At 43.3% G+C, this 23,629-nt stretch overlaps 2 protein-coding genes across 3 annotated transcripts in view; one reads left to right on the top strand and one right to left on the bottom strand.

Moving 5' to 3' along the window:
* The window catches only part of cUnh18orf54 (chromosome Un C18orf54 homolog), a 32,610-nt gene extending 14,746 nt beyond the window's left edge, over positions 1-17,864 (top strand). For both annotated transcript variants that reach the window (XM_083983781.1, XM_083983780.1), the window contains exons 2-15: positions 1,979-2,114; positions 2,933-3,089; positions 3,383-3,550; positions 6,410-6,557; positions 6,651-6,699; positions 6,812-7,025; positions 8,975-9,060; positions 12,957-13,065; positions 13,330-13,422; positions 15,011-15,074; positions 15,157-15,214; positions 15,874-16,056; positions 16,146-16,201; positions 16,894-17,864. In XM_083983781.1, the coding sequence (XP_083839907.1) occupies positions 1,980-2,114; positions 2,933-3,089; positions 3,383-3,550; positions 6,410-6,557; positions 6,651-6,699; positions 6,812-7,025; positions 8,975-9,060; positions 12,957-13,065; positions 13,330-13,422; positions 15,011-15,074; positions 15,157-15,214; positions 15,874-16,056; positions 16,146-16,201; positions 16,894-17,026 (1,653 nt within the window). In that variant the 5' untranslated portion in view covers position 1,979 and the 3' untranslated portion in view covers positions 17,027-17,864. The remainder of the gene's footprint in view (positions 1-1,978; positions 2,115-2,932; positions 3,090-3,382; positions 3,551-6,409; positions 6,558-6,650; positions 6,700-6,811; positions 7,026-8,974; positions 9,061-12,956; positions 13,066-13,329; positions 13,423-15,010; positions 15,075-15,156; positions 15,215-15,873; positions 16,057-16,145; positions 16,202-16,893) is intronic.
* A 975-nt stretch (positions 17,865-18,839) lies between these two features.
* On the bottom strand, positions 18,840-23,588 carry spag16 (sperm associated antigen 16; the record flags this gene model as incomplete). Its single annotated transcript, XM_083982947.1, has 3 exons — positions 18,840-19,520; positions 21,163-21,267; positions 22,536-23,588. 3 exons carry the CDS (start codon positions 23,586-23,588, stop codon positions 18,840-18,842), a joined length of 1,839 nt encoding a protein of 612 aa, XP_083839073.1.
* Between the last annotated feature and the right edge of the window lie 41 nt (positions 23,589-23,629).

Below are 23,629 nucleotides of genomic sequence, written 5' to 3'. Positions count from 1 at the left end.
CAAAATTATTAAAAGGCACATTTCTCCAAAACAGCTGTTGTAGTATGACCATGAGGAGTCCCTTGGTGTGTGTGGTGATTTTGGAGTCGCTGTACTGTATAACAGTGGAACTATTGATCAATATTGGAGATTTTTAATGATTAATTCCAATAAAAAAATCACCAAAATTATTAAAAGGCACATTTCTCCAAAACAGCTGTTGTAGTATGACCATGAGGAGTCCCTTGGTGTGTGTGGTGATTTTGGAGTCGCTGTACTGTATAACAGTGGAGCTATTGATCAATATTGGAGATTTTTAATGATTAATTCCAATAAAAAAATCACCAAAATTATTAAAAGGCACATTTCTCCAAAACAGCTGTTGTAGTATGACCATGAGGAGTCCCTTGGTGTGTGTGGTGATTTTGGAGTCGCTGTACTGTATAACAGTGGAGCTATTGATCAATATTGGAGATTTTTAATGATTAATTCCAATAAAAAAATCACCAAAATTATTAAAAGGCACATTTCTCCAAAACAGCTGTTGTAGTATGACCATGAGGAGTCCCTTGGTGTGTGTGGTGATTTTGGAGTCGCTGTACTGTATAACAGTGGAGCTATTGATTTTTGTTCGGAGCGTCTTGCTCTTGTATTGCAATTTGCAGACGGTCCCTGCGCACTCGCCCGGCTACCGGCTGCGCATAGAGATAAATGTTTTCCATCCAGCTCGGAGAACGGCTCGTTTTCGTAAAAAAATCGGTTTTTGATTCTTGTAGGTAGTAGTCTGTAGGATTATGATGTGAAAGAGTCATCATTTGTGTTTGAACAACGTTTCGTCTCAAAGTTATTGATCCCGGAAGTCCGAATCTGTGAATATCTTTCCAACTTTACTTAACTCCTGTTGTTAGCTGGCTTCGCTTTGTAACCGTCACACCACTTCAGCGCGACACTGATTTGGAGACGAGGCTTCAATGTTGTTCACTTGTCGCTGTCGTTCAGACTCACTAAACCTGCTCACAAATATCACACAAGTGGTAGGCCTAGCTGTTGTTCAAAAGTTATGGCTGAAAGTTTCTAACTTTTTCCCCACTGAGCGGTAGGCTACTTTGCCCATAAGAGAGGGAGCTTCATGTGTCTTACAATACGTTTTTAAAACGTGATTCAGCCCGACATGAACACACAGACATGATAACACCAGTAAAAGTAGATCATTCAATACAAATCATTTTTAAAGTGCACACAAGTATGGGCAAAAATATAGGGACTCGAGTTGACGCTGTAACTGTATCCATGGCAACATACGTCCCGTCTTTGGCTCTCTACATGTTGCCTACAGCAACCAATATAATACATCCATGACAGCAACTCAACAGACAGGTGATGAGGAGGAGGGTGTCGGTGTGTTTGTCTTCACTGGGAGCAGATTTACTGAGTGTATTTGTGTTGCTTTAAAGGTCCAGTGTGTAATAATTAACAAGGTTTATTGGCAAAATCTGAATATATTACCCATGAATATATTTGCATAAGTGTATAATCGTTTGATTTTCATAGCAAAAGGTCTTCCTTAAGAGAGTTTCACCATCTTGCGCCGCCCTGTTTGTATGGCAGCCTGAACGGAAAATTCAGCCAGCCAGAGAGCACGTTTCGCGTCCATAAATAAACCAACGAAGAACAAGGCGGAAGGAAAGAAGAATTTACACAGTGGACCTTTAAGTCTGTACTTCCATCCATGGTTTGTACTGTACGGACTATATTACAAACCACTGATGGAGATGGAGACTATATTCTCTAAAGTGGGACAAGGCTAGCTACTCTCAGCCTATCGTGAGCCATGTTTTAGAGAGCCCTGCCATGATAGGTCACAAGTTCAACTATGACCAAGAAAACAATCCTTATTGTCACTTAGCTTGTGTTAGTTATGCTGCCTGAGAAAACACAGATCTAAACAGTCTGTGTAACTTTACAGTGTTCTGACTGTTGTTGTTGTTGTCTTCCTCAGCATGGAGTATGGTGGCCCGGTCTGTGATTTTCTGTCTCCAGAGTCCACGGTGACCACCCTGCTGTCCAGCTCAGGTCATCTGAGGAGCAGCCTGCGCCCACCGGATCTTAACACCACCTTCAGATACAAAGACAAGGTTCACTCTCTGAATATGCCATCCACGATTTTGGTGGTGCAGATTTGCTTAAAATAAATCCTTACGGGCCTTCCTAATGTTTTTAGCGCTAAAATAATGAATCTGAAGATTTTCTTTTTAATTGCTCCTGTTATACAGTAATTCTGTCTGTCCCCGCATCGCCATGGCAGTTATGAATGGGAGCGGACCTATCTTACGCTGTTTAGGCTGTTTACATCCCACAAAACCACTTTTTTTCCACAGACAGCGTCAGATGGCGTCAAACATACGCCGAGGGGATTGTTTACTTCAAGAAAGCCAACATGTTTGTAAACAGAACTGTAATACAAAGTCTTGCGAAATCTTGCGCGAGAGTCAAGTTGACACACAAACAATATCCAGAATCACTGTTCCCACTACAAAGACGTTGTGGCTCTTGAGTTGATATTCCTTTGTTGATAAAACAAACGGGAGTGTCAGACGACCTGTAAACATAGTTAGCTATCAACTTGACTCTCACACAAGACTTTGTATTACAGCTCCATTTACAAACATGTCCGCTTGCTTTAAATAGCCATCTGACTCTGTGGAAAAAAACTGCAGTTTTAAGGGGTGTAAACAGCCTAAACAGCGTAAGATCGGTCTGCTCCCATTCATTGCTGCTGTGGCGATGCGGGGACAGACACAACTACTGCAAAACAGGAGCAATTAAAAGAAAATCTTCAGAATCCTTCTTTTAGAGCTAAAATATTAGGAAACTAGAGCCCCAGGTTGAATTTTCCCGGAATTGTCCTTTAATGTTCATTCGTGAAATTGAAAGTGAATGGTGTATTTTGCAGGAATATGACTCAGCCTCGGCAGCATTGGATGCGTACATCGCAGACTTTGACAGGAGTAATCTGAACAGCTTGTCGTCGACAGTGAGACCGGTCCTGCAGCATGGCCTCCCCTCCACGCCAAGAAGACACAGAGCGAGCACACTCAGAAACAGAGATGGTAGGTCGCCATGGAGTCTCTGTCACTGAAGAGCATCACACAGATCTTAACTGGTCCACTCAGGTCCAAATTATTTTCTTTCTGATGTGTCTGGTAGGGGTCTGTTGTAGTGCTGCATGGGGTTAAAGAAATTTCTGCAGTTTTATGTTTTGATTTATTAATTCAGGATTTTTTCTTTAATTATTTCTGGGCTTTGTGTTATATGCACATATTAATACCATCAAACAGTTTCCTTAGGGTCCGTCTGCATCAGTTGGTGTTTGTTTAACCTTATTTTTTATATCTATTGATAGTCCTCATGGAGAGCTTGACTGAAAGGGAGCTAGACTTCCTGGACCTCCCAGTCAGCTCCCTCCGTCATGCTGGCAACCGAGACAGACTCTCCATGACAACGGACGAGCTGCTGTGTATCCCCAACGACGGCTCGATGCCTGTCACCCACACCTCTGCCTTCATCCATGGTCTGTAAATGCATCACCCACATATTTACTGTCTTTTACTTGTATCCACATCACTTACACCTTTGCCTTCATCCACAACTTTAATCACATCATGTATAAGTTTGGGTGGTTTAAAAAGATAAGTAGTCAAATGTTTTCCACAACAAATTTTGTTTTATATTTTCTAATATTATATTATTATTATTATTATTATTATTATTATTATTATTACATATATTGTATTTTTATATTATATTATGATCCACATACAGGTGCATTTAAAATATTTAGTAGGCTACATAAACTTGAGTTTGGAGCAGTTCAACCAACACCTTATCATGCCTTGCCTGTGGTCCCAACATGCATGGATTGATAGAATTAATAACTAATAGATGAGAGTGATAGTTGATATATAGTATTAATTAGTTGCTTCCTTGGGTAAGTTGAAGCTCTTTCTTGTACCAGGTGAAAAGCCATGTCTGAATAAGACACAGTTGTTATGTTCTGATCCAGCACTCTTGTCGTTTCAATAGCAAATACACTTGATGCTTATCTGCGCACCCATGGGTGTGTTCCTCTTTAAATAGGGTGTGGTCAGGGGCACTGTTGGCATGGTGACTAGCAATAGGTTTGGTCTTAAGTCATGGCACTGTTGTTTTAAAGGGATAGTTCAACATTTTGGCAAATTGGCCTATTGCCATAATCCCTATAGTCATAGCAGTAGGTTCGTTACCTTTAATTGTCGGTGTAAGCTATTTTTAGAACGGCGGAGCAGAGCCGTGAGCTGCTCAGAGCTACGCTATGGAGGCTAATGGGATTTCTGGGTTTCCCTCATCAAATACACAATCCAACAACTCCAAAACCCTCTGGTGGACAAGTTGTGACCTGCACATTCACCACGCTATGAGATAATAACAGAACGTTACAAGACAGAGTTGTTTTCGAGGTAAAGGCAGAGACTGCTTGCTGAAAAATTGCCCCCGACAGGAATGTGCATCAGTGGTTTTGCATGAATTTACCTCTAAAACAACTCTGTCTTGTAACGTTCCGTTATTATCTCATAGCGTGGTGAATGTGCAGTGTTTCCCCCAGAAAATGTGTTAGTTAAGGTGGTGTCTGTCCTGTTGGCGGGGGCGGGGGGTTCGGTGCGCCGTGCCGTATTCGCGTTCACCACGCGCGCTGCTGTTATGCATGCGCGCTTCTCTGTGGTGTGTATGTTGAACTATCCCTTTAAGTGAGTATTTTCAAGATAGTACTATGTGCTATTATAGACCGAATCGCCTTGTTGTTTACATTCTACTTCCGGGTAGAAAACCAGCACATAATTTGAATGAGATCAATAGTAACGAACGAGAGTTTAGCTATATATCATATTTTTCACGCCCTATCACCGTTTAGACAAATCTGAAATTATTGAAGAAACATTACTATGTCTGTGTGTGTGTTTTGTGTTGCTATGTGTTGTATTTATTCAGTTTGGGGGAATCACGGTGTCCAGAAAGCATCAGTGGCTGCAACTGACAGGGACAGCTAACGGCGGTAGCTAAGCTGACGGCGGTAGCTAAGATGACGGCGGTAGCTAAGATGACGGCGGTAGCTAAGCTAACACCAGGACGTCAGCTGTTAAAACCCTCCCGTTGTGGGACACGACATGAAACTACTCCAGTTAGCTCAGTCATGTTGTAACTCAGATATCCGCTGGAGAAAATATTTTTTCATGGACCGTTTATTGAGTCACTGAGTTATTAAAGTTAAACAGGTAGCTAACCGTTACCCCAGCTAATCTCTGATAACCATGACTAATTACAAAAATGTGCACACGTAAATAGTAATGTTTGTCCAATCATTGGTTTTATAGACTTTACAAACATCAGATTAGTCTAAACGGCGATATAGTAACATGAAAAATTTGATATATATATAGCGAAACTCTCGTCCGTCACTATTGTTTGAATGCTGGTTTTCTACCCGGAAGTAGTTGTAAACAACAAGGAGATTCGTCCTATAGGTGGGCACAGAGTGAACACCCTCTACCTATAGCTGGCAATAAAAACCATCACTCTGGTTGCCTCAGTGCTTTTGAATCCGTGTATCATTCGTTCATTAGTTTTTCAAAATAAAACCAAAAATAAGAAAACGAAAAAACAACTCTTTTTCTCAGTATTCGTTTCCAAAACTAAAACCAAAAACGGATAACGACTCGTTTTTTCAGTTTTCGATTTTATGCTCAAATGAATAATGGAAAAAAACGGATAACGAGCGTTTCTCGTTTCATGTTTCATGCAATTTTGATCTGAAGCAAGTTCAGTGAGCCGGAAATGACCGTGATCCGGAAGTGACCGTCTCTGCCTTTACTGCGAGAGCCCGCAAAGTAAAGGATAATGTATAGTTCGGAACCTGAAGGGGTTTATTTCTCCATAACAACCGACCAACTATACATTATCCTGCTTATTACACGGTTTACGAGTGTCCTTCTCACATGCTACTGGCCTGGGTGGCCTCTGATTGGCCAGGCCTGCCTCTCTGACTTAATAAAAAGTCAGATGGCCGCGGCGCCGGCTGACCGGCAGACTTAAGAAAAAAAAGGGGGGGGGGGGAGAGAGAGAGAGAGAGAGACGCAGGACAGCAGGCCAATCATAGGCCGGCGCTCCGGGAAACCTCCCGGTTCTCCCGATGGCCAGTCTGGGCCTGGTACACAGTATAACCAGGGATGTTTTATAAAATGGTTTTCCATTTCAGCTTGACCTGTTGTACAACCCCTGTTAACAATGTTTCTGTTTTTTCAGCCATTGAAACAACAAAAAAAGAAAATGTACCTGCATGTAACTACATGTACTTTGCATCATTTAAACGGTTCCCGTCTCTTGATTCCTGGTCCAGGCCTCATGTCCAGGTCTGGGTCCTCTCAGCCACACTGCTCCTCCTCAGGTCCACAACATAGAGCCTGCGCTGGGCTCAGCAGCAGCCACATCAACCCCCGCCTCAACCACCAACACCCTCACCACACCAGGACACCCAGGAGTTACAGGTTTACACTGATGGCACATTTCTTTATAGTTTATGGGTGAAAACATCCTAAATCTGCATCATTTCATTCATTTCTCCTCCTCACATGACGCAGAAGAGGACTACAACCACTTGACGACATATTCTCTGAAAGAAGTTTTAAGGTGACTGTCATTCACATTTGAGTTTTTTACTCTCAGGACTGTGCTGTCTGTGTGAGTGTGTGTAGTGACAGATCCTCACTGCCCCCCCCCTCTCTCTCTCCTTATCTGTCAGTCTGCACACAGAGCAGCAGGACCAGAGTGGGCCGAGCCGTCGTCAGCGCTCCTCCACCCACGCAGGTTCACCAGCGACAAAGCTGACACGCAGCGCTCCAGAATGAACAGCGTGCCTGACCCGGTGTACGGACCCAGCGTGGAGGACTGGATCCAGGGCTGTGACTACAGCAAGGGGCCATTGCCCCCGCAGTCAAAGCTGCATGACAGCCATGGTAACTGTTCCCTTCATGGCTCACACTGCCTGATCCTCCATGTTACTACACTGTACTGTACTTTTGTTGGTATGATTTCCTTTGGAAACTTGTGACTTTTAGTCCACAACATTTCATAGATAAATATTTTTCTGCTCACTCCACTACATTACTATATACTGTATCTTATTTGTGACTCAGAAGCAGAACTTTTGGCCAGTGAGAGAATTTAAATTTATTTTTCAAAAATGTGAGACCATACATTGTGCGTGCACGGTTTTCATCACACAGTGGCCCCAGTGAATCCTGTAGTGGTCCTCAGCTCAATGCACTGCAACTTAAAGAGGAACTAAGCAGGATTTTTCCCGTGGCTATGCTACATTTTTACCTTAACTAAAAAGCTCTGGACTAATTGTGATGGTTAACTACATGACTTGTGACTTGTTACAGTGAGAATGGAGGCTCTCTGTCTTCCACCTTGAGTCTCATGGCTGAAAACCTTGTAACATCAGTGTAGTACCTGGCCACCGCCCCGGTGTCCCAGCTCTCGTCAAGCTTTTGTTTATGACAGTTAAGACTACACAGATAGACACGTTGTAACATTGTATGTTTTATACAACGTCATCCACCGCTCCATGTACTACTGACTTCTCGCTGGCTTCGTTGTAAACAAATGCGCATGGCCAGGAGGAGGGTTAGCAACACAGTGGAAAAGCGACCAGACTTGCATAGTTCCTATTTAAAGCAACTACAAAGAACTTTTAACTGGATATGCAAAAGTCTCTGGTTTCTGCTGATGTCTCTGTATGACCTACACAGTGTTGGGCATGTTAGTAATTAGTTATGGTTACTAGTTACCTTCACCAAAAAGTAACTGAGTTACTTCATGATAAAAGTAATTAATTACGAAGAAAGTAGCTCTGAGCAGCTCGCGGCTCTGCTCTGCCATTCCAAAAATAGCTTGCACCAACAATTAAAGGTAACGAACCTACTGCTATGATTATAGGGATTATGGCAATGGGCCAAAATGTTGAACTATCCCTTTAAGTGAGTATTGTCAAGATAGTACTATGTGCTATTATAGGTGGGCACACAGTGAACACACTCTATCTATAGCTGGCAATAAAAACCATCACTCTGTGTAGGTTGCCTCAGTGCTTTTGGAGCAACTTGCTCCAGAAGCATAGAAAAGCATTAGGCTATGACAAAATTATTTTTGTATTTTGTAGGCACATTTTGTTCAGTCGGTACACAATATAACCAGGGATGTTTTATAAAATGGTAAAAAATGAGTTTTCCATTTCAGCTTGACCTGTTGTACAGGTCAAGCTGTACCAGTGTTTCCCCTAGAATATTTAGGCCCGGTGGTACCCACGGAAAAACGCAGACTTCATTCCGGCAAAACACTTTTGTCCACAGGCATCGCCAAAATCAACACAAAATTAAAGTTCTTTGTAGATTATTTTAAAAAACTAAACTAATTTAGAAAGCATCTTCATCTTAGACACACACGCATGTTGGAAATACTCACAACCAGACATACAAGAATGTTGCATTGTGTTTAGCATTTGCAACACAAACCCTGGACAAATGAGAATGGCTCCTTTTGTTGATTTGAATTGTGTTTTCAAGTCAAAGTTTTAGTGCTGGTCTGTGTTTTTATCACTTTTAGTCAGTTAGGCTGCTAATGTGTCGACCAAAAAAACGATTAGATATTGGTGGTTAAATGTCACGGTCACAGTAACAAAACACTTTTTAGCCATAACTCTAAACCTGACTGAGCATTTTTGACAAATTTTCACAGAAATGGTTAATATGTTATCAGACTCTGGATACACAGGGTGTTACCTGAAACTGGTCTAAGTGAAGGAGGCATAGAACCTCTGATTGACTGACATCTGGCTGACATCAGGCAGGAGGCATTCCAACGACATTTGTTTTTTATTTTATTTGATGTGTTGTTCTTGCAGGTGTTCTGCCACATGCAGCTCCCAGAGTCACAGCCCCGTCCTGGGTAGCAGAGCTGGTGGATAATGACTCTGACCAGCGTTCACTGGTGAGACAACTTTTCATTTATTCAGCCAACAGTTTAGGTCATTAGAGAAAAAAAAATCACACATTGAGTGGTCCACTCACAAGGATCCAGGATCTCAGATCACATTCAGAGGTGGTTTTATTGGTGAGGAGTTTAATTCTGGACCTCCTCAACAACATGTAATTTCCTACACTCTCAAAATTCTAGAGTCAGAAAAATCAAAAAAAGGGAGATGGACAGATCAGAGCTCAGAGCAGTAGACTTCAGCTGTACTGAAGGCAACATGCCCAAGAGTCTTTTAATGACAAAACTTCAGGTGGATCCTCACCTACTTTTCAGAAACAACCCATCATTCCAGTTTTTAATGGGAACTCCACCCAGTCGCTCTCTCTCTCCCTGTCCCATTCACACTCTCTCTCAAGCTCATAGACAAAAGGCAACAACACTTCCATGTTTATTTGCACATAAAGTACAGAAGTGAGATCTGATCCCAGTTGGTCAATGGAGATACAGCGCCTTGCAGAAGTATTCATACTCCTTGAACTTTTCCACATTTGTCATGTTACATAATTGTGAAGTGGAAGGAAAATGATACATGGTATTCAAGTTGTTTTACAAATCAAAGACCAAAATTTAACATTTTGGCCGAATGGTGGTGGCAGCATCATGCTGTGGGGATGCTTTTCCTTAGCAGGGACAGGGAAGTTGCTCAGAGTTGATGGAAGATGGATGGAGCTAAATACAGGACAATCCTGGAGGAAATCCAACTGAGAATCTGTCACAAGACTTGAAAACTGCTGTTCAGACTCTCTCCACTGGACTGGAGCTGTTTGTCTGTAGATGTACAGAGCTGGTAGAGAGAAACCACAAAAGACCTGCAGCTGTAACTGCAGTGAAAGGTTCAACAAAGTGTTGACTCAGGGGGCTGAATACATATGCACACTACACTTTACAGATTGTTATTATCAGAACACCGTGTATCATGTTCCTTCCACTTCACAATGATGTGCTACTTTGTGCTGGTCTATCACATAAAATCTCAATAAAATACTAAAGTTTGAGGTTGTAACGTGACAAAATGTGGAAAAGTTCAAGGGGTATAAATACTTCTGCAAGGCACTGTACATGTGAAACCTATTCTAAAGCATGTGTGGACACAGAGCTGACCTCTGAACTAGCTGTTACAAAGCTTTCAACCACGTTTGACAGGTTTCATTAGTGGGTGGATTAGTTGTCATCACGTGACTTCAGTGTGAGACCATGACATGCAGTTGGGAGTGGACCTTTAGGTGGAGATAATTTTGTCACATACATTGTTTGCAAAACTTTATCTGCATCTCATTGTAACTTACATATTTATTAGATTTTTGTGATCAGTTTTCTATTGGATTTTTTCATTTTTTGTTAAAGAAAACTGAGATGTGGCGGGCCGTAAACACGCAAAGAAAAAAGGAAAACATAGATTGATAGAAAAGCAAAAAGAAAAGAAGATGACGACAAATATTGAATTACTGATAGAGATGCTGTTAACAATAATAGAAATGATGTCCATATGTAAACAAAGGTACAACACAGTGCTTCACATCAGAGGCACGGAGAAGTATTTAAGAGAAAAAGTAAAAAAATAAATAAGAGAGAGAGAAAAAAAACAAATCACACAATTAGATTTTTGAAACATAAAGACGTTAATACAAACTCTGCAGCAAACTTGCGTTCAGTTAAAGGGATAGTTCACCCAAAATTCAAATTTCATTCATTATCTACTCACCCTCATGTTGACTAAGAGCTGTGAGAATTTTCAGAGTCCTCCGTGCCTTCTCTGAGTTAGGGGGGGCTCCGCGTAGCAGTATTTGTCCATATAATGGTTGTCAATGGATACCAACTTTCGTCGTCCAAAAAGACACACCAAAAAACATCCAAATACCTCCATACTGCTCGTCTGTAATGTCCCTCTTGTATTGAAGCCCCGACATGAGAAATTGTTCCGCCGGTCGGATAAGCAGTGAACTGAGACACTGGGAGCTTCCGCTACAAACAAGCTTAAAATATAGACTTATTTAATTTTTTTCAGAACAATTTCTCATGTCGGGGCTTCAATACAAGAGGGAGACGAGCAGTATGGAGGTATTTAGTATAGTAACGGAGGACTCTGAAAATTCTCACAGCTCTTAGTTGACCTGAGGGTGACTAGATAATGAGTGAAATTTGAATTTTGGGTGAACTATCACTTTAACTCAGTTTGAAATCTGTTATTTCATGAACTTAGAGAAGTGTTTGCTCAGAGCGAAGAGTCTTTCTGTTCCGTGTACGGGGATCAGTGTTAATTTTGTCAGCTATTTTTCAATTTAGTTTTAGTCTTAGTCTTGTGTCAAATGCCCTTATAAGTTTTAGTCATATTTAGTCAGCTTGTATTCTTTTTTGTTTAGTCACATTTAGTCGACGAAAAGTCTTGGCATTTTAGTCTAGTTTTAGTCAAAGAAAATCCAAAGTATTTTAGTCTAGTTTAAGTCAATAGTCTTTTTTTAGTCTTTGAAAGCAGATTGACAGTAGGCTAATGTTAATCACAACTAATCTACTCAAACCAATATTGACAGGCAGCTGTCAGATGAGCCAACTTTCCAGCTTGTGTGTGCGTTTATGTAGGCTATTTGTCAGTAGCCTATCTAAACAGAGATGAACACACACACACACACACACACACACACACACACAGCGCAGAAGCGACCGACCAGCGCGGAGACACGTCTCCGCCAGGGACACACCGGCCGCAGAAGCGCCGCGAGTAGTTAACGATTGTGTAGTTCACAGCACCAGCGCCGCGGCGCAGCCCCGTGCGATGCTGTCAAGCTGGGCAGGAAGTCGCACAAAGAAACAACGAGAGAATCCGGTTCATTTTCAAAATAAAACACGGCGATTGACAAATGTGAACGGGAGGTGCTCCGGCTCGCACATGATCTCCGTTGCTCGGAGCTTCGCAGCGATTCCGCCGCCGGTTTACAGCGCCCGCACCCCCCCCTGCAATGGCCATGCCCCCCTGCCCCCCATAACAAGTCTGTAGCCTACTCGCCGCACATAGCAGTGTGTGTGTTTGTTCCTCACTCAGGCACACACACACACACACACACACACACACACACACACACACACACACACCCCTGGCAGCAGCGCAGGAGGAGAAAAACATGACATGCATCCAGTGAAGGCACTTTCTGGATTGTAGCTAATTTAAAAGTCTGTGACGAAAAAAGAAAGAGACATTTTATTACGTTTTTATTTGATTAAGTAGATTTCGTCTCGTCTTTTTTCGTCAACAAAAAATGCGTGTAAATTTCGTCACAGCAGTGTTTAAGGGCATTGATTTCGTCTCGTCTTCGTCTCGTCTTCGTCATGAAAAAAAACATCGTTGACGAATATTTTTCGTCTAGTCTCGTCTGACGAAATTAACACTGACGGGGATGTTCAGCCATTTTTCCTGCAGAACTCCTCAAGCTGTGAGCTATTTTTAACCTGACTCACACACACACACACACACATACGTTACATCGACCCACAGTGATGTCAGGAGAGTGTGACGGTCGATCAGAAGCTTCAGCTTTTCTTTCATGAAGTTGTTCATGGTGGATTTAGAAGTTTGCTTTGGATTGTTGTTATACAATGACAGCAAAGGCAATCTTGATCTCGATCTTGATCTCCATTGTTGCGTTGCCGTAGAAGCCATTCTGCTTCTACCTTCACTTCACAGTCTCTTGACATTTGATTCCCATTCTTAAGCTTCAGATTTCAAACATCTGAGGAACTCAGCTGCCAGCTGGGCGCCCAAACTTTAGCACACAGCCTTAAAGTGTTCCCTATGTCAAGACTGAACTGAGTCAGACAGATTGACTGATAATTTGTGTGTGTTGCGTGTGTGTGATCAGGTTGACAGCCAGCTGAGTCTTCAAGATCTGAGGCTTCAGTTTGCTGAACAGATTTCACTGCTCGCTCAAGAGAGGAGAAGCTCCGACGTGAAGGAAACTCTGTTCAGAGGTAAGAACACATGGATGATTGATTTAGATTGATCCAATATGGACGTCTGTCACTCTGTTGGACACAACTCATTAAGCCTCATTAGAATGGACGGCTGAGGACAAACCATGATCTACTGTTCCACACATTCATAAAGAGAAAATGTCAAACCAGCCAGTTTCCATGATGAAAGCGTTCTCTATCTCTATCTCATGTGATTTAGGTTTTCTATACATCCTGTCATATCTGACGTGTGTGTGTGTGTGTGTGGGTGTGTTCTGTCAGACAACAGGATTGACTCTCTGATTCAGAAAGCAGATCGGGTGTTGAACTCTCTGTCAAACAGCTGTGATGGAACAGACATTTCTGCACGTTCAGGTGAGACCAGATACTGTTACTTAAAGTGTATTTTAGTGCCGACTGATTTATCGTACTTTCATCATTACCGCAGTATGAACATGTGCAAAAACACGTGTTCAAGGTGCAGCACCTGAGCCAAAAAAAACTGGAAAAAATGTTTATGGTTTCATCTGTAATTCTCAGAGCGAGCAGCTAATTATAGTTCTAACTGTAGGTGCAGCAGCCAACACACACAACAACAGCAGCTCTGTGTCAACACAATCTTTGCAAGTAAAACAGCTTCAGCATCCTTTAACACACTTACTGTTCAACAAGATTTAAAGGGATAGTTCAACATTTTGGCAAATTCACCTATTGCCATAATCCCTATAGTCATAGGAGTAGGTTCATTACCTTCAATTGTCGTTGCAAGCAGTTTTTAGATCTGCGGGGCAGAGACGCGAGCTGCTCAGTTAACACTATGGAGGTGAATGGTACAGGTCCCCTTTCCCTCATCAAACTCATCAAATACACAATCCAACAACTCCAAAACACACTCATGGACAGGTTGTGATCTGCACATTCACCACACTATGAAATAATCATGTAACATTACGAGACAGAGTTGTTTTCGAGGCAAATGCTTAGCCAGAACTACATTCCAGACATGGCTGCTGGGCAGAGTGATCTCAAAAATGCAAGTAGTTCTGAGTATTTGCTTCATGTGTTGTAATGTTACATAATTTTACGTTATTGTTTTATAGCATGGCAAATGTGCAGGTCACAACTTGTCCATGAGAGTGTTTTAGAGTTGTTGGATTGTGTATTTGATGAGTTTTGAGGGAAAGGCGAAAGTACCATTCATCTCCATTGCGTTAGCTGAGCAGCTCGCGTCTCTGACCTGCCGATCTAAAAACAGCTTGCACCGACAGTTAAAGGTAATGGACCTACTATAGGGATTATGGCAATAGGCAAATTTGCCAAAATGTTGAACTATCCCTTTAAACGTAGTCAAGGCAAGGCGATTTTATTTGTATAGCCCGTTTTTACAAACAGTTTGTCTCAAAGGGCTTCACATCACAACAACATCCTCTGCCCTTAGACTCTCACATCCACTGAGGAAAAACTCCATAGAAAACCCTTTTAACAGGGAAAAATCAGAGAAACCTCAGGGTGAGCAACAGAGGAGGGATCCCTCACCCAGGACGGACAGACGTGCAATAGATGTTGTTACAGACAAGTTAATCTGCGGGATCTTTGACTGTGTTCTTCATTCAGCTTCATTAAGAGCACATTCATATTTGTACATTTATCAAGTCATATTGTCATCACTACAAATCAACAAATTTTCCTCACATGATGTTCGTCTACTTATTTTTTTATTTGCTAGAACAGTTTTTATCATTAGCATTTATAACAAAAAGGAAACAAATAGACTATTTGTAATTTCTGCTGTTCGTGTTGCCACATAACCAACATTCCAGCTGTGGAATTGGAAAGTCACAGATGAGCTGGGCTGCAGCTGGTTAGCTGGTCACAGTCTAAGAGATTCCTCCTCACACTCCACTCACAAACAACAGAATACACCCTGTCCTTATGAACTAACTGGTTTTGTTGCTGTCTGCAGTCAGTCCAGTGAACACCGAGGAGCTGCTGCTCAGGTCGCCCTCACGCTGTCCCTCAGTCGGCCGGTAAGACTCATTCTTACTCACTCTGTTGACTCTGATGGACTGAGACGGAGCCGTGTTGATAGTTGTGATGTTGAACCTGCAGGGACTCGGCAGCAGCAGCAGGAGGCAGCACCGAGGCTCTGACTGAAACAGGAGCTCAGGTAGCTTTTAGTCTTACTCCACCCTTCGTCTCATCAGTGTGAATGCTGAAAGAAGCCATTTTATCCAAAATCAAAAACCAAGTCCTACTTTAAAGCAACACTGTACTGTTTTCCTACCACTTAAATGAGTTTAGAAGCAGTATTTTAAGGCCGAGAAACTACATAGTGTTTTTTTTTCCTATAAATCATTCTCAGATTTTGCTTCAGCTATATGAGCTTTGCTTCCTCACTTGTCTTCAGCTGTCGGGTTCCAGTGTATAGCAGCACATTTCAACTCTTCAAACACTTCAACTGTTACACTTAAACATGCAGAATTTCCTACTTTTTTCTGCCTCTTTGACAATTTAACTGCTTTTAGCCCTTTAAAAGCTGTTCATCTCTCAGCTTCTTCAGCCTTTTCAACATTGCTTCAGCACTTTCTTCAGCTAATTCAGCAATGGCGTTCAGCATTCACATGGATTTTCTTTAGGAAATGCTTTATCTGCTTGTTCCATTGCACTTCCTTAATTGTTAACTTTAATGTTGTTGTTGTAGACACTGGAAATATGCACAGTCCCCTTTTCTCTTTAATATTGTGGTGGATCAATGGGAACATCTAATTGGTTTCCATGGACAAATTCAGGATCTCAGCATCCACATCTGTCCTGTGCCTCTCTCAGACCGTGGGCTGCAGTAGCCATGGAAACAGCATCCAGAAGCAGCCCGGTACGGTGGAGGCTCTGAAACAGATGCTGTTCAGGTTGCAGGCCGTGGAGGGGAAGCTCCAGGCTCAACAACAGGACACACACGGGACCCCAGCACTTCCCAACCGGCTGCACACAGAGAAGATTCCAGTAAAACAGGTAGTTGAATACACGTCAGGACTCTGCTGCCACCGCTGAGCTGTGGGGAACAAACCTCACTCAGGTTATGTGTTGCATTTGTGTTGCAGAGGACTGAGGGCGAAGCAGAGCTGGAGAGTTTTTCTGGTGGACTCTCACTGCAAAGGTAACTGACTGTGGTGTCTCACATCAAAACGAATGATACAAAATTGAAATTTCACTCATTATCTACTCACCCTCATGTCGACTAAGGGCTGGGAGAAGTTTCAGAGTCCTCCGTGGCTTCTCTGAGTTACAGGGGGTCTCGGCGTAGCAGTGCATGTCATAACGGTTGCAAATGGATACCACCTTTCTTCGTCCAAAAAGACACACCAAAAAACATCCAAATACCTCCATGCTGCTCGTATGTAATGTCCGTCTTGTATTGAAGCCCCAACATGAGAAATTGTTTTGAAAAAAATTAAATAAGTCTATATTTCAAGCTTGTTTGCAGAAGAAGCTCCTCTTCCTGGTCTGTCCAAATCTCGCGCGATTTGTATTGACACCCAGTTCGCGGCTCCGCTCGCGTGAGACATTACATACGAGCAGCATGGAGGTATTTGGATGTTTTTTGGTGTGTCTTTTTGTTACGAAGACAGTTGGTATCCATTTGTAACCGTTATATGGACATGCACTGCTACGCCGAGACCCCCTGTAACTCAGAGAAGGCACGGAGGACTCTGAAACTTCTCGCAGCCCTTAGTCCACATGAGGGTGAGTAGATAATGATAATAATTCAATTTTTAACTTTAACATCCTTAGATAAAGTCATGTTTTTGAATTGATTATTACTTCTCTGATGATTGTTTCCGTCTTTAGAGCGCTGGAACACGTGAGCCGACTGAAGCTCCTGGTGGAAGAGCCCACAGAGAAACACAGAGAGGAGGGGAAAGATGAAGGATACTCCTCATCTGCCGACAGGCTCATCTGCACTCAGCAGAAGCCCTCCTGAAGCTTTCTCAGGACAAAACAAAACGGCAGATGTTCTCACCGTGCGCCACCTGTTTCCTCCAAGAAGTTGCCAATGAATCTGGAAGAAGTTTTCTCTGGATCTGTGTTTCTGATGAAAAGATACCGGGCAGTGTTGGAGTGAAGGAAGCAGTCAAAAACGTACCAGTGTTGTCCATCAAAGAAACTCTTATTTAATTGTTAAGACGGAGTCATATGTGAAGATGGATTCAGTGACTCCAGAACTAAGTCACAAACATTTATCTACATCTGTTAAATACAACAGATGCAACAAGTTATTTGAAGGTGGAATGTTTTGCACTGTTGATGGAGCTGGGCTAGGTTGTGCTAAGCTAAGCTAAGCTAAGCTAAACACAACACATCACTCCCTTGTCTCTGCACTGGATCCAGAGAAAGACGTTACCGGTATATCTATCTCCTCTGACTGTGTGAAAGGTGAGAATGAAGCACATGAAGGACAATCACATTCAAACACACACTAGCACCTGCTGAGCGGCCGTGACACCGTCCAACTCATTTGTGAATGTGCCAAAAGTCTAATATTAGCCATAGTACATGATACAGTGCCAGCAAATCTAATGTAATGCATATTGTATTGTGCCATCCGTCAGTAATGATGTCAATGAAATATCAAATGTATTATTTGGATAAGAAACAGCAAACCAGATTGACTCAAGTAGTTTTATTCACTTTCTGAAGTGACAATTACAGACTGTCAGTGTTTTCTCATACAGTGTCACACAGCATGAAATACTTTATTTTCTAACACACTCATTTCAGTGTTTATCAGTGTTTTTATTCCCATGTTACAGCTCACATTAAAATCTGCTGCTTTGTGCCTTCATATTGTCAGCTGATAGTTATTTTATTGATGATGTTGGATTTTACTGGTAATTGTAATTTTAAAGGGATAGTTTACCCAAAATTGAAATTTCACTCATTATCTACTCACCCTCATGTCGTCTAAGGGCTGGGAGAAGTTTCAGAGTCCTCCGTGGCTTCTCTGAGTTACAGGGGGTCTCGGCGTAGCAGTGCATGTCCATATAACGGTTGCAAATGGATACCAACTGTCTTGGTAACAAAAAGACACACCAAAAACATCCAAATACCTCCATGCTGCTCGTATGTAATGTCCGTCTTGTATTGAAGCCCTGAAATGCGAAAATGTCCCGAAAAAAAATTTAATAAGTCTATATTTCAAGCTTGTTTTGTAGCGGAAGCTTCTCGAAGCTCCTCTTCCTGGTTCGTCAAATTTGGACGAACCGGGAAGAGGAAAAACGGAGCTTCCGCTACAAACAAGCTTGAAATATAGACTTATTAAATCTTTTTTTCGGGGCTTCAATACAAGACGGACATTACATACGAGCAGCATGGAGGTATTTGGATGTTTTTTGGTGTGTCTTTTTGTTACGAAGACAGTTGGTATCCATTTGCAACCGTTATATGGACATGCACTGCTACGCCGAGACCCCCTGTAACTCAGAGAAGCCACGGATAACTCTGAAACTTCTCCCAGCCCTTAGTCGACATGAGGGTGAGTAATGAGTGAAATTTCAATTTTGGGTGAACTATTCCTTTAAAGTGTTTTGAAGGACTTGTGTATCCAGAAAAGTGTTTTCATAAAGGAGGGAGACTTGAAAACATTAAATGAAGAAAATTTATCAGATTTCTTTTCTATTTTTTTTCAGTTTGTAATTTTTAGTCCTAAACAAAATTACATTGATGGATTTTTTTAAGGCCCAGAAAACAGGTGTTTTCTCAGGTTGCACTGCACAGAGTCCAGTAACAGGAAGCAGCTACTTCTCGTCCCGTGCTGACCACACTCTGATCAGCCCGTCGTTCCCCGCTGACATCACAGTCTCACCGCTGTGGTCGAAGGCGACGCTCTGCACAGCATCACCACCACCATCAGCATCACCGTGCAGGCTGCTGACCGCACAGGAGTCCACCTCCACCAGCCTGACCAGCCCGTCGCCGCCGGCCACCGCCACTCTCTTCCCCGACGGACTGAACGCCACCTGATTGGCTCCCAGGGGCCCGGCGGCGGCATCCACACTGGCCAGCGGCGCCACGGGCTTCCTGATGTCCCACAGGTTGACGACACCACGGGAGTCACAGGAGGCCACGAGGTCACCGGCCGGGCCGAAGGCAGCGTGGGTACAGGGGTGCAGGTGTCCGTGGAGAGCCGCGGTGCAGACCCCCAGCCTGGCGTCCCACAGGGCCAGCGTGGTGTCGGCCGAGCAGGAGAGGAGGAGGTTGGACCGGGGCAGGAAGCAGATGCTGTTGACGGAGGCGGTGTGGCGGCGCAGCGTGACGCAGCAGCTCTCAGCGTTCAGGTCCCACAGCTTGGCGGTGGTGTCGGCGGAGCAGGACGCCAGGAAGTGGCCGCAGGAGTGGAAGGAGCAGCCCCAGGTGGGCTGACTGTGACCGGACAGGGTCGACACGCAGCTGCCCCGGGAGAAGTCCCAGACCCGCACCTGCAAGAGGAGGAACCGCACACAGTCAGCAGGGCTTATTGGCAGGGGAGAAAAGTGATGATAATTCTAGGGCCCCAGCGCCTATGGGGCCCACAAAAAACCCCAGCAGTCTAATTTTTGTACTGATTTATTCTGCATAAGACCCTGACTAATACATATAGTAATGCTGAATTGGCATCAAAACAAAGTAGGCTAAATAAAAAATAATACATACGTAGTCTAAGAAAAAAAAAAAAAAAAAAAAGTCAGGGGGTAGGGGCCCACTTTAGTATTCTTTAAGGGGGCCCAGAGTTCCTAGCAACGGCCCTGCCCATTGGTCAAAAAAAAGGTGCAATTTGAAATCGATTGTTTTGCCATCCAGGATCACGTATCCGTCTTACTTTTATCCCATTGTTCAAAGTTGGATTAGATCAGTCTGATCCAGATGCAAACTTTTCAAGATTACCAAATCTGGATAATGAGTGCTTTATGGGACTGCATATCATTGAAGGATACAAGGACTATAAAAAACATGTCTTTTAAACAGACGGATCTGATCTTGTCTGGTTAAAGGAGCGTTATCGCAAATCCAAATTCTTAATTCGGCCACTAGATGGAGACAGGCGGAGCATATCAGATATAAACAAGCGGGCAGCTGTCAGAGAGAGAGAGGAGCCTCGTTTAGTCCTCCCCTTCTCCCCCTCCTCCCCCCTCCCCCCTCCTCCCTCCTCCTCCCTCACCAGGCTGAATGAACGTGCAATCGCGGGAAAGGAAAAAGAAAACTCGCTAGTGGAAGCGGCAGCTCTACTCGCGCACAACCACAACAACGGCAACAACAGCAACTGCAACTTCCTCCTACAAATGTATGATCGTTGGTGTGACGTGCAGACCGCAGTGGGACGATTCAGTGACTGTAAGCAGCCTAACACTGCTACAATACAATTTACTGTTGCATTTTTCCGGTTCGGAGGTCGGATTTGCGAGTTCCGAGTGCAATTGAACGCAGCAAGCGCCGGGCCAGCTTGGATCATAACAAAGACAAATGCTGCATTTGCCCCACGGACACTATACTGTTGGCGATTCTTTTTGTAAATTTAGTTATGGCTCCCCCCGACCCATCTTTTGCATATTTCAGTTTGTTTTATGCTATTACTGCTGTATTTGCGATAATGCTCCTTTAAATAAAAAAGCAAATAGGCTAGCCTACAGTACATTTGACAAATACATGGTGAACATTTTTCCATGTGTTTCAAATGCAAACTAAATCAAATTTCACAATTCTAAATTCAGATTTCATTTAGACTAAAATCAAGGGCAAAATATACTACATTTTAAATGTTTATTTGACCAGTTTGAATTTAATTTAGATCACATTTTGTTCCTGAAATCCACCCTGAATCTACCAAATGGCTGGGATCAGAATAATACAGATTTTTGGATCACAGTTAAAAGTTTTGAACAACACAAACTGATTTGATACAGATTAAAAACCATGATTGGATTATGTGATCTAATTGATCTCAGAATCCATTTTTAGTTGAACAATCCATTTCAAAGATTTGATCCAATCCATTATGCAAAATCCGATCAGATTACCTTTGACACCTCATCTTGGTTTTCATGGTGTCAGGCAGCTGTGATGTCATAATGAGGATGAACTCACCGTTGCGTCTCCACTGGTTGTTGCCAGTTTTGATCCATCAGGGTGAAAGCTGCAGCCGGACAACCAATCAGAGTGACCCTCACCTGTGAGCAGCATCTGACCGACCTGACAACACACATCACATCACATTAACAGATCATTGGACCTTGATTGTCATTAAAACACGATATGTTGATTTATCTCATTTTCAGCCACGTTATGTAACTTAACACTGTCCTGTTATTTTGACATTTCATTTTGAATCCAGCCCACAGAACCTTCCAGTCCAGCCCATGAATGAATTTCAAAATTGTGAGCATCAAAATGAAAAAATCATACGGTCAGATCATATTGAAGCAACCGAAAACAAAACAAAACAAGAGGAATTGAAATAACTTTATCAGAAACTATAATCATAAGATTCCACAACAAATCCATGAAACGGTGCTGCTGTGAGTGAACTTGAATTTCTCTGATGAAGTTGATTATTTTCATTGTTTTGAATCCAGTGATGGGCAGGACACTCCCAGAAATCCAGTCAAAACATCTGTATCTCTCCTGGTGGCTGATTGTAATACAGGTCAGTGATTCCCTAGTCTCGCCTGCCAGACCCTCCTCCAGAAAAGAAGGAGATCCTGTGGGCCCCAGCCGTTAATATAATACATCCATGGCCCCAGCCCATGGGCTGTCAAATAAAAACAATCTAAATAGTATGATTTTGTGAAAAATGATTAAAATTTAGAAAATAGTCTCAGCTCCTTTAACTTGCAGAGCGTTCATGGTCCGGCTCTCCCCCTCATTTGTCTATACGTCCTACATGTTCCCCTGCTTTCAGTTCAGTCCTGAATGTTCCATCTTTATCATTAAAATATAAAAGTGCTAGGACAACACATTTTTAGACCTCTGTATAGATTTTTAATTGTCATTCATACCATGAAACATTAAGGAATGAGATGCAGTACTCTATAGGCTACTAGGTCTCAGTAGCCTATAGTAATAAAATAATAGCTAACATACTAAAATACTAAAATAGAAAAAGGCTATGAATAAGAATATATATCAGAAATAGCTAGATGTAAGTTCAGGATGGGGTTGGAGGTGGACCGCAAACATTTTTGAGATTTCCTAGTGGGGCCCAGTTGGAAAAGGTTGGGGACCACTGGAATAGGTGATGAGAGCCTGATGGACAAATGTCCTCAGTTTTGTAAGAACATTTAAATATCAAAAACTAAATCATTCAGAACAAAATGTGAGACAATGTCCGACTCCCTGTTCTCTGTTTGTTGAGCCTTTCTTAGACAAATGACCCCTGGCCTACACACTACCCTACATACCTAACTTACATGTCTTCATCTGTGTTTCACCTTGTTTCATCCTCCTCTCTCTTGACCCACCTTCTCTCCAGGGAACAGCTGCCACAGCCTCCAGCAGCGGTCGTCGCTGGCCGAGGCCACCATCAGTTTTCGTGGATGTAGACTGATGCAGCTGATGGGGAGCCTGTGGGCCCTGATGGAGCAGGACAGGCTGAAGGAGCTGGGGTCTCTCCATGTTGGAGCCTGATCCTGATCCTGATCCTGACCCTGACCCTGAGCCGTGTTGAGGCTGAGGAACGGTGAATCCTGTGGACGACGTCCAGATTTGGGGCTTTTTGCTGTAGTACCGGTGCTGTCGCTCCTCCTGATACATGATCTCTCTTTGGGTTTGTCCTGGTTCAAACCGGACCCTGAGGCTTTTTGAAACCGGTCTTTTTCTAAAGTGATGAGCATCTTCTGCCTCAGAGCTGCTTGATATTTGTCATCCATCTGTCTCAGCGCCGGCTCGTAGGACTCCAAGTGCTTCCTCAGCTGTTTGAAGTCCTGGATCAGCCTGTTCTTGTCCTCGGCGACCTGCCGGTGCTGCAGCCGGTGGAAATCCCTCTCCCTCTGCATCCTCACCAGACTCTGCCCCACTTCCAGAACCTTCTGTCTGAGCAGGTGCGTCTCGCTGCTGACCCTCTCCAGCTCGCTGCAGACCAGCTGCCTGTGCGTCAGGGCGTCGGGGATGAAGAGGACGCCTGTCTCCGGCCTCAGGGTTTCCGCCAGGAGCTCCTGTGCCGAGCCGTACCACTCGGACTGGAAGCTGTTCAGGGTCCGGCTCAGGCCAGATCTTCGGAGGAAGTTCCTCAGGAAGTCATCCACCACCTCTGGGATGTTGGGGGGGATGATCTGCTGTTTGGGCAGTTGAGACCTGGTCCTGAGAGAAGCGGCGGCGGAGGCGGCCTCCCTCAGGACCTCCTCCAGGTCCTCGTCCTCCACGCTCCTCTCCTCCTCTGACACAATCTCCTTGTTCTCCTCCTCTGCTGCTGCGTTTCTCCTCTGAGCCAACATGTCTCCCTGCCTCTGAGCTTCTTGTTTACTGGTTGCTATGGTAACTACACACAGCAGTTCAGCTCTTTCCCTCTGAGCCATAGCAACCCATTTTGTTTTGCTGGGTCTTTTTTTTGTGTGTC

Source organism: Trachurus trachurus (assembly GCF_905171665.1).
Source record: "Trachurus trachurus genome assembly, chromosome: 12".
Lineage (NCBI taxonomy): Eukaryota > Metazoa > Chordata > Actinopteri > Carangiformes > Carangidae > Trachurus > Trachurus trachurus.
Note: the sequence above shows the minus strand (reverse complement) of the source record. Positions and strands in the feature narration are given on the sequence as shown.